This window comes from Alosa pseudoharengus, unplaced genomic scaffold (genome assembly GCF_046254945.1).
Source record: "Alosa pseudoharengus isolate Yale_2024_CS ecotype anadromous, Long Island Sound unplaced genomic scaffold, YU_APseudo_1.1 YU_APseudo_1.1_scf_40, whole genome shotgun sequence".
Taxonomy (NCBI): Eukaryota; Metazoa; Chordata; class Actinopteri; order Clupeiformes; family Clupeidae; genus Alosa; species Alosa pseudoharengus.
The window spans coordinates 72,109-83,377 of record NW_027468775.1 but is presented as its reverse complement, the minus strand read 5'-3'; the positions used below and the strand labels follow the sequence as shown (position 1 = coordinate 83,377).

The 11,269-nt window shown below is 40.5% G+C and overlaps 1 protein-coding gene across 1 annotated transcript in view; it reads right to left on the bottom strand.

Moving 5' to 3' along the window:
* Positions 1 to 2,461: 2,461 nt before the first annotated feature.
* The window catches only part of LOC143103419 (uncharacterized), a 46,619-nt gene continuing 37,811 nt past the window's right edge, over positions 2,462 to 11,269 (bottom strand). Inside the window, exons 12-14 of the mRNA XM_076267201.1 lie at positions 4,401 to 4,491; positions 3,098 to 4,128; positions 2,462 to 2,929 (exon numbers count right to left, since the gene is read on the bottom strand). Of these exons, the coding sequence (XP_076123316.1) occupies positions 2,637 to 2,929; positions 3,098 to 4,128; positions 4,401 to 4,491 (1,415 nt within the window). The 3' untranslated portion in view covers positions 2,462 to 2,636. The remainder of the gene's footprint in view (positions 2,930 to 3,097; positions 4,129 to 4,400; positions 4,492 to 11,269) is intronic.

The following is an 11,269-nucleotide window of genomic DNA, read 5'->3' as shown; positions in this document are numbered from 1 at the left end:
CCGTATTTTGAACTTGTTTTATTAGATTGGCATTCTGTAGGGTCTGTTTTGAGATGATAATGAGTCTAAATTCTAGTTTGGAACCACAATGTCAGACAGGAATATGCATTTACAACTACATTGCGTATAGATTCTAATAATTCAGTTAAGTAGCATACTTTATACCAGCTATGGCTACAATGTCAAAGACGGCATTTTTGGCATCTATGCTCTTTGACATAATCTCGTAGATCAACACGTCCGGGGCCCAGGTTGAAATATGCTGGATTTTCCATTGAACTTCAGAATCTTGGTGACCTCAAACTGACCCTATATGAGACTTCAGTGTGTGAGTGTGTGTGCAGGACTTCAGTGTGTGTGTGTGTGTGTGTGTGGGACTTCTGTGTTTGAGTGTGTCTGTGCCTACAAGAAACACTCACTACCTGTGCTACGCTCCAAATTCGTATGTATTTAAACATATGTGTCTGTTTACTGTCAAAAACGAATAAACCACACTCAATGGCACTTCTGTATCAAATAATCACAACTCCACAATAGGTTACTTATCTGCATTTATTATATTTACATCAATAGCCTACTACTACATTAAATGTACATCCTTTTTTTGATCTTCTCTGAGCTGTCATATTGTAATGTATACTGTACATCTGTACAGTGAAGTCATAATATGATGCAGCCTCTTCGCTCACCTGCAGGGGGCGCCTTTACAACAAACTGAAGGGCAGTCATGAGAAAAACCAATGTTTTCACCACAGACAAAACACTACCAGAAAGGCGTGGTCACATTGTTTATAACATTTAGTCATTTAGCTGACGTTTTTATTCAAAGCGACTTACAACAATCAAGCTACAGTAAAGCTACAGTAAAGCTACAGTACAGGTACAGTTCAAGTACAAAAGATACAAAAGGTACAAAAGGTAGAGTGCCACCAGGACAAGGGTCGGCATCGGCAACCTGCGGCCCGCATGAGGCCCTTTAGCCACTCTCTGTTGGCTCCCTGGCTTTGTTTAAAAATAGAAATCAATAAAATATTAAGAAAAAAAAAAAGGGAAAAAAATGAATATTTAAGATTAAAATATTTTTACAACAGTGTTAATACATCCTTCCATTATTAACTTGTGAAAATATGTGGCCTGTAGCCTATGGCGTGTAAAATGTGTAAAAAAACATGTTTATTTGAAAGCGGCATGGTCCAGAGATGTTAAAGACATCCCGAAAGTAGATCATTCTGATGCGTAGATATCCATGCAGACCAAATACCATGCCATTCAACATTGTGGAAGTTAAAGGACTTTTCCCTCATTACATTCTGCCAGCTTTCATGTACAAAAGGTACAGTGATACTACTGTAGGATATTGTTAGTGCAGCATTAAGTACTACTGTACAGAATAGAATAACAGTTCAAGCGAAGTCAAGGGATGGAGAAGAGGGATAGTCAATATCAGGGCCGGAGTGGGACACAACATTTTACTGGGAAACTACAAGTTCCAGCATCCCTTGGGGTTGGGGGTCATTTAAGTACATCACAGGAGTTAATATAGGAATAGCCTCCCCTGAGATAAAAAAAAAAGGTATATTAATGATCACCCTGTTGCTGGCAATGGAATCATGTAATGATCAGTTAGGCCTACTAGTTTGACTTTTGTATTGTTCTTGCACGAGAACTTTTGATCCTCACATGGATCTATAGTTTCTGTAGATCCATGTGAGGAGGACCAAACTCACATTTGAACGACATTTTACTTTCAAAGGCTTTTGAGATCTGGGGTTAATACTTTACAGTAAAATGAATAATTATTAGCCTATTACACATTAGAGTTCGTCAGGGCTGTGCCACCGGAAATGTAGTGACATTGCAAATATAGTTGTGACTTCCGAACAGTTTTTGTGAGTGACACTTTGTTAATATTTGGGAAATAAAAAAACTGCGAGTAAGGGGCTACGACCGCACAGCCTAGGCTGCTGAAGTGCCGCAAGGCCGCAGAAAATGAACTTCAGAAACAACATATTTAAACTCACAATATTCAAACCAGCCCAAAATGTTAACGGCCCATCGGGAATCCTCCCGAAGCTCCCAATTAGCCACTCCAGGCTTGGTCAAGACAGGGTAATGGTAAGAGCTAGATAAAGCATGTTCAGCTGTTAGGGCTAAGAGAGGAGATACTCTTGGAAGGGTTGTGTCTTCAGGAGGTTTTTTGAATAATAGAGAGGGAAGCCCCTGCTCTGGTAGGAACTGGTAGCGCATTCCACCAACAAGGGACAATAGAATAGAAAAGTTAGGATTGCCTTGAGCTTACTGATCTATAAAGAACACTTCTTGCACACACAGTTCATGTTGTCATGTTGCCACTTGTGCATGGGAACCACCAATAACACCCCCACACACACACACACACACAAACATACACACATTTACACCCACTCTCTCTCTCTCTACACTTCTTTATAGATCAGTGGGCAGAGCTTACAGGAAGAAAGGAAGGCTCTACCACATTGGTTCACACATGCATGATGTGCATCAGTCCTCTTCCCTTATAATGATGATGACATGACCATTCAACTCTTTTCTAATTTCACAGTCCTCACCACATGCACCACACAAACGTTCCACCGACAGTATGGGAGGGTCTCTTCCTACACGCGTTCAGAAAGGTTCTGTGCTTTCTTGATAAGGTCTTGATAAAGGTAATTATCTAGTTCTTTAAGGAGGGAGAGCATGATGCCACACGCTTTGTCCCCCTTTTTCATAATCATGTCGATGAGGGAGGTCACCTGGTCCTGCAGCACACTGGTCCTCTGCTGGATGACTTCTTTTTCAATACTGTTCAACACAGGAGGCTGATGGGACTCAAGCCTCAGAACCAGACCTTTCAGTACGCCTTCTGATGTCCTCTCGATGAGATCAAGACGAATACAGGACAGTCGATCTAGGAAGAGATCATCGAGGCTCAAGGTTTTAAAACCTCTTTTGATGCCAGTGTCTCTACTCAGCCTTACTTCAACACGATTAAATAAGGTAAAACAAACAAACAAAAACTTATTTTTTATTATAAATACACAATCAGTGGTTAAAAAGGTTGTGCTGAGTGACATACCTTTGTATGACATGGAGGCCATTTTCCCTTCTTCCTCATCAGTCCTGGCAGCTCTGCTTGTGTAAGCCACCTCTCTGTGGGTCATGACTCGGGAACGTCTGGATGCTGCTGACTGCATTTCATGACTGCGTGCCATTTCTCCAGTCTCACCATATTCAAAACGTTCCAGTGTAGCTTTCCATATGGACTTGCCATCACTGAGTATCTCCAAATCAAAGGAGTCCTCTGCATTGTCAATGACCACCCGAAATAAGTCAGGAGGTCTGATGTATTTTAGGGTGATCTCCGATGGGGAGATCTTAGCATCACAGGGGGATGCCTTTAGGCTAAACTTTGTGTGCATCCAAATGGGCATGTCTGGTCGATGTGTTATGATCTCCTTTGCATCTTGGGTCCTGCATAAATCCTCTTTAACAGCCTGAATCATGGAAGCATCCCGTGGCACAACATATGTGAGGAGAACCAGGGGTGTCACTCTGGTCCGGTAGATTAACACATCCAGATGGGCTTTCATTGGGATTCCAAATTTCACCAGGACTTCTGTCAGTGAGAAGGAGGGCTTGAGGAGCTTTGCGTGGAAGCGGGTCAGTTCACATTTCTCTAGAGTCACACTGCTGTTGACCCCATGCAGAACTCTCACAGCCTCTCTAAGAGAGGAGTCTGAACCTTCCAGACAGGCAAAATGGGGCAGATGAGCCTCCAACAGTTCACCTGAGAGCACTTTGATGTCCATCAAGGGACCAATTGGCTCATACTGCAACATGGCAAGCTCTGCTCTGAATACATGGGGGTCACTAAAGTGATACTGTAGAGAGACTTCAACCGCACACACCCAGCGCAAACCAGACGCTGTGCACTCAAAACTTCCTGGTGGAGAGCTGTGTTTATACACTGGGACTCCTGTCTCCATGGAAACAGAGGGTTCCATCAGAATCCAGTGTGAGGTGTCTTCATCTTTGTCTTCACAGGATTTGCAGCAGTTTGTTGGTTTAAAATACTGACACAGAATGTTGCCAGATGAAATGTCCAACCTTTAAGAGCGGAGATTTTAATTAGGTATTTTTTCCTCTGATTTTGTCCTCATATCCTCGGTTAGCAAGCCACCCAACTGACATGGTGATAGGAAAATTCTTAAATGCCTCTAAATTAACACTTTTTAAGGTGTGGTGACCACAAAGAAATGAAATTAACACGATAACCAGCAAACTATAGTTGAACTGGAGTGCAGTGCCTGTTTTCAAGCATTATGATCATAAAATATTTTTAAATAAATGTACGAGAAGGTAAATCTAAATCTTCGTACTCAGCCATATTATCAGATAGTCCTCTCATGTCTCTCCTCCAGTCAGGATTGTCTACATAATCCAAATCATCTTGGTCCAGTAAAGTGTTTTCTGAGGAATAGAAAAAAATTAGAAATGTAATGCCAGAGGAATTACAATAGTGGATGGAAAGCTGCTGGGTTAATGTTGGTGGGGGGATTCCTGAAGAAAAAAAATCATTGAATCACTTAATCTTTGAGTTCATACAAACCCTTGTACCAAAAAACCTTGTGTCAGGCATTCTTGAGATATCACACTCAAGATGGGTTTATGACATTTGACTTCATCATTGAGTCCATACAAATATCCACACCAAATTTAAAGCATGTGTGTCAAGCCGTTCTGAAGTTGTGACACAAGCATGAATACTGGCCTTCGGAAAATGCAGTTCAAAGAAAGCCAAATTGTATGCAATGCAAGACTACCTGCAAAACGGGGCTTTCAGTTGGTGTTGATGACTGCTCATTCTGCACCCAGATAACAATTAGTCATTGAATCTATGTTAAAATCAACATTACTTTGTCAACGTTAAAATCATTGAATCAACGTCGCATTGCAACATTTATTCTACATCACTTTTGGACCCTTCATTAATATTGAAGCAACATTGAAATTCTAACTACAGATCAACGGGATTTCAATGGTATTTCCACTAAAATAAATATTGAAACAATGTTGAAATTACAACCAAACTAAAGATAAACGTGATTTCAATGGTATTTCAATTGATATTAAACCTCAGTAAACCGCTATTAGCCTAATCTGGCAAAGTATTGGGAAATTCATATCCTGCTTTATATACAAGCCAGGACAAATTTGGCTAGGCCTACGTATGTCTTGTTTAGGCTACACAAGCTTCCATAAATAACCATTGACAACTTGTTATCAGTTAAGCAAGTGCATTTATTCACTCTTCATCTAGAAATTCACGTGTACTGCGTTTTCCTGCCATCCATAGCATCCATAGCTGTTGCAGTCAGCCTGATCCTCCAGTAGCAGAGTGAAGCGGCACCTAACAGAAATAGAAGGGGGGAGGGGCAGCTGTTAGATAAATATGTTCAACTGAACAGCAAACTAACAGCTAACCCTACAATCAAGTCATTTTACGCCACAACCTACCACTCATACAAACGTAGTTCAAAACGAAGGCTGAATTTCAGCCAGTGATTATTTGCCATAGAAGGCCATTTCCCTCGTCAGGCCAGCTATCGCTAGGAAAGGAGGCTGGCTGGCAATTTGAGTGTGAAGTGCTTAGCTACCGCCTCCACTGCACACAACCACAAATCTAGAAACATTCCCGAGGTCTAGCTAACATAATATAACTTACCTACTGAATCCTCGGTTATCGCTTAATCAAGTTATGAACTTACTCGGCGTAATACCAATATTATCAAACTAGCTAGAGTTAAACTTAACGTCCTCTCTAGACGTAGCATCTACGAGTATGTTGCTAAGCATGAAGCTAACGCCAGCTTGCTTGCTTGCTTACTTGATTAGCCGAGTCGTTTTAAACAGACTTCACACACTCCATCCAAATAAAATAAATCAAATAAAAAACACAAATTAATTGTAACTTACATTGGGTGTGGTAGGAAAACGTCCGTTTCGTCATCGGGCATAAAAAAAAAATGTTTGGTTCCTGTTGGTTGTCAGTTGAGGCCATGGGTCGGTAGGGAATTTTTTATTTTTTATTTTTTTCCCCAGTGGCAGTAAGGGATAGGTAGAAAATCAATCCCTCCCTTCACAAGGTTTTTTGAGACTGTTGCAACCTAAAATGCCTGGATGGAAGTTGCGATGATTTTAGCTGTTTCTTGTGGAGAAATTGCAGGAGGAAGTGAAAATTGCAAAAATAGTTTAAATTTAGGGCAATTAAGGCTAGTAAGACCAAAATCACACTGATAAATTTTGATGCTTATTAAAAAGGATAATCAAAGGTAAACAGTAAGGATTACAGAAAATCAAAGTAGGCCTACTTTATTTGTGAAAATGCTTTGACTGAGGTAATTCACAAAGCAGTATAGTAGAACTGTCCAAAAAAGACAGTCACCTAAAGAGATGGCATCATGTCATATGTTTCAATACATTCATATATTTTGTAATTCATATTAAGTTCATATCTTTTTAAGAATTCATAGTCTGTGGCCTGCATAATTACTAATAGCCAAGTAAGTATCTAGTACTTTCATATTGATTTAAATTATTTGACTACACTGTGGTGTACGTCTAATTGACTGCCTGCCCCTTTAAGGACGTGAGAGTAGCCTAATAACATTTCTGAGTGGATTGGAAGGCTTGCATCTCACTGTGTTCGGCTACAAGTGTAAATCACTTTTTGCATAGTGCATTATGTGGATGCAATTGGGAATGTCTTCTATGTCATTAGTTAAAATAAATGTTAAAAAAAAACAACTCGAATGAAATCATTCTTGGATCATAGAAGAGGTAAATGTCTTGCAATTTCATTAATGTCTATGATTTTGGTAGCACTGCTCAAACTAAGCCCACAAGCTAGCAAACATAAGCTTGACATAAACATGACATAAGCTAAAAGGACATATCCAGGTAAACGTTTGCCAATGGGTTGCATAGCCTACTCAAATGTCAGTAAACCAAGTAGGCCTTAATTAACTTACTTTGATAGCCTAGGTAGGTTAGTAACACCAGGTTGAGAGATGCAAGTAAGCAGATCATTAACGTTAGCCTTCTATTTATTGTCATCAAAACTGCAGAGGAACGAACACTTAGGGCAGTCTTTGGTGTCATATGCAGAAGGTGCAGAAGTAAGTGTGCCATCTGGCTCAATATTCTGCGCGAGGGACTGTTGCGGTAGGTGACATTTCACGGTGAAACTACGATGATTGGTCAAATTTGCGAAAAAGTTGCGGTGTTTGGACAAAATTGCGAGTGCCTTGATAAGTGACGAAAACAATCGTCTTCATGAACAGCTGTGCATAGGCTACTTTGTAACAGAGAGAATACGCTCATCCCTATACATAACGCAAGGGGTAATTAATGTAATTATAGTTCGCCTTTTATTTGTTGATTTATTTAATGTAGCCTAGACTATTTAGTGTTATTTCTTCCCCAAGCTCATAAAATAAATTTGGGTCGCACATAAATTGACAGGGTCGGTCGGAAACCGGAACCCAAGAAATTTTTTTTTTATGCCTCGTTTGTTCGTCGAAACCAGACAACAAGAAAGTAAACTTTCTTCAAGAGGATGCTTGACAGCAGTGCCTTTAGGAATCAAAGACGCATGGAGAACCCTACTGCGCATGTGCACAAATTAATTGACCGTTCGCAAAACCCCGCCCATCGAACGCAGATGAGCCAATGGCAGTCCAGTAGCTCCGTGCAGGCAGACATGGCCCGTCAACTTCACCTTACGGCTCCATAGAAATGTATTGGGAGCCTTGATATTTGTCCGGTTTTATGAGATTTTATTAGCCTGGCCCTTACCGCCTGTGACTACGAATTCTCTTCGTCATACAGTCTGGAACAAAGTAATAAGAATCCGTCTCCGTAATGGGCGGATGCTTATTACGAGGTTTAAAATCATTGGAGTTCCCTTAACCAATCAGCAACGTTTGGTAATGACGTATGCTGTGCGCCGGAGTTCAGGCTATTACGCTTACCACTTCCGCTTCAGGCTCTTACGCTTCCCACTTCTGCTCTCAGTAGTAAACAGACCGCTGGCTAGTATGTAGGCTACCTGACCGCCAGGGCAGTCTCTTCGTAGTGGATATATCCCTAACTTGCGCCAGCCACAGACCGAGAGTTGTATACCAAAAGCGTCATGTCACCGAGATTATATCAGCTCTTGTCACACGCCAGTTTTCCTCTTATCTCTTCTCGCCGCTTATCAGACGATTGTTGTTCTACGCAGCCCGGCGACTTCGTCGGAGCTACGGAGCTTTTACTTCGTCCTACACGGGCTGTTCAGACTACACTCTTGGATAAGTTGGATTGTACTGATGACCTACGTGTTATTTAACCTGGAGCTTGCTCAGTTAAACTAACAGTTGTTCGGCATAAAACAACGCAGCCTCACCTTGAGCCATGCTCCGTGACTGGCTAACGTTACTGTCCACAAGCACGGTAGCCTCGCCTGGAGCCCAGCTCAGCCACAGGCCTCTGTCAAACACAAACACGGAGTGGTTTACCTTGAGCCCAGCTCGGTAACCGCTAGTCCCAGTCAAGCACAATCACAGCAGCCTTTCCTTGAGCCCCGCTTGGTAACCGGCTAGCTCAAGTCAAGACACACAGCCTCGCCTTGAGCCCCGCTTGGTAGGCTAGTAGCTAACATTCCATTCCTTAAGTAGGCCGCATTGATTTTGTAAAGGTAATTTGAGAGTAGGGGGGAGAATAACGAGCAGCAAACGTTTATTTGAAAACATGAAAAGTAGTGATGCATGTAGTACACTTGTGCGTTTAGGTTTAGTAATCACCATCTGATAAATCAAACTTTTTTTCCAAAGCCAGTTGGAAGGAGAGTTTTTAGACGTCCTTGCCATTTATAAAATTGACAAGACAAGCCTCTTGTTCCTGCTTTAATTGCGTGATGCCCTCGAGAGTTGAGACAACTTCGCGGATAGCTTCTAGCGTCTCTTCCTCCGTCGCCATTGTTGCTATAATGTTGAACTACAAGCTTCGCTGGACTACAACAAGCAACTCGGCAGGCAAGTTCCGCGTCATCACTCAACTGTTCGCTGATTGGCGCGGTTGTACACGAACCGCATACTGTCTGTTGGGCCAGACTACGTGCGAGGCTGAAATCAAATTTTGGCCGGAAGTACGTAGGATGGTAACACCAGGCTAGGATTTTATAGTGATATGAGTTGAAAATGACATATGTGCGATTAACACAATACTGATACACAGAAAAATGCCTTTCAATCTTGATTAAGTTTTCTGTAATTATGTTAAATTAGATTAAATTCTCTTGTCCCAGATCTCCCCTATTTTAAAGCAAAGGGTTAACCTTACTCCTTAGCAAACCATAACGAAAACAGTGCTCCACCACATCTGTGGATTAAGCAACACAGTCAACTCTATGTAAGTAAGATAAATAAGGATGTTAATTGTTTTCAGCATTGCCAGCTAGGGTTGGGTATTGTTTGGGTTTTTATCCGATACCGGTGCTAAAGCGATACTTTTAAAACGGTGCCGGTGCCGAAACGGTGCCTGAACTGGTACTTTAAGTTAAACTTACTTTAAATTAAATTATTAAATAATTTACTTTAAATTATTACTTTAAATGGTCTAAAGCATGAATTACTTTTTCTTTTATTGATACAACAAATTTGAACATGAAATTGAACTGTTATATTCAATTTACAATCAATATCTCATTGCTCCTACGCATAATACATTTAAATGTTAAAACAGCTTGCCATGGATGCACACACAATGGTAAGCTCTGCTTTCAAGTTTACCCAGTGTAGGCGGTTTGCCGTAAGGTATGTTAAAATTGCTTGCCATAGAACTGCCAGGTCATGGACAACGGCAATTGCAAGCAAGCTAATCTATCAGGGACTCTACTTTCCAGTTAATTCAGTGTGTTCCCAAATGCTTCAAGAAATGTCATGTCTTCCCCCATAACACGCAATACCCAGGTGAAAAAGTAGTATACTTTAGTGTGTTAGAAATATGATTAAAGTACATGAAGTATAAAGCAAGTATGCTTACAGTTTTTGTACTTTATGTAAAGTATGTTTAATGTGTACTTTTAGAAAGTATACTTCAAAGTAGATGTTATTAAGTTAAACTTCAGTGTACTAAAATGAAATATACTTATTGTGCAATATTCAAAGTGTTTTTGTAATGTACTTTTTAAAAGTATACTTTGTTGTTAGTGTATTTTAAATGGTAAAGAAGTTTATTTAGTTTAAGTGTATTAAATTGCTAATACTTAGAATTGTAATATAGTGTACTTATGGAAAGTATATTGTTTTGGTAGGCCTAATACATTGTTTGCATAGTTTCATAATCATCTCACCTTTAATACTATAGGCCTACTAATGTTTTAGGCCTGATATATGTCAGCCGCATGGATGGCAATGTGCAATAACCTAGACACACTGATCTATCAGTTTTGGTCATCAAATAATATTTTTTCTTTTGTTGATTTTGTGTCTTAGCAAGGTAGTAGCCTATACGTTTGTGATGTAGTAGCGGTTGTGAGAGGATGAATGTGGCATTTTGTTAAATTTATAGGCAACACAGTTAAATGTAGGCAGTCCAGTTGACCAATAACATGGTTGTTTGAATTTGAAATGGAGTGGGCGGATCTGTGCAGCTTTCGAGCAAAACGTGGTGTGAGCAAACATTAACGTTATTTCATACAGTCTATGCTTGTAACTTTATTTGCAAGACAGATGGACTGTAGAGACCAGAAAATGCATACGTTTACGGTCCGTATAAGGTTACAGGTTTGTCCAAATTAAAGATACCATAAATTCTAGTCATGCCATCGACGTTGGTCCTACAGAGCCAGAAGGACTCGTCATATGAGATAACAAGGGCTGAAGCCAGTTGGATCTAAAGTGCCAAGTTATTCGTTATCAGGTGAGTCCCAAAGCATATTGTTGAATGATTCTGATGTAGCTTACTCTTTATGACCTTCGGTAGTCTTTGGAGAAGTTAAATTGATGGCTTAGCAATCTTTCAAGAGTTTGTTTTTATCCTTGCTAGTACAAGCTAGCAATGCCAGATCACGTTAGCTAATTTAGCTAACGTTAACGTCATAAACGTCGACCCATAGACTGTATATATAGAACTGGACAGTGTGGTTGCATTCAGCAGTGTTCTATGGAATTGAAGCCGCCGAGGCGACGCCATCTTGGAAAAT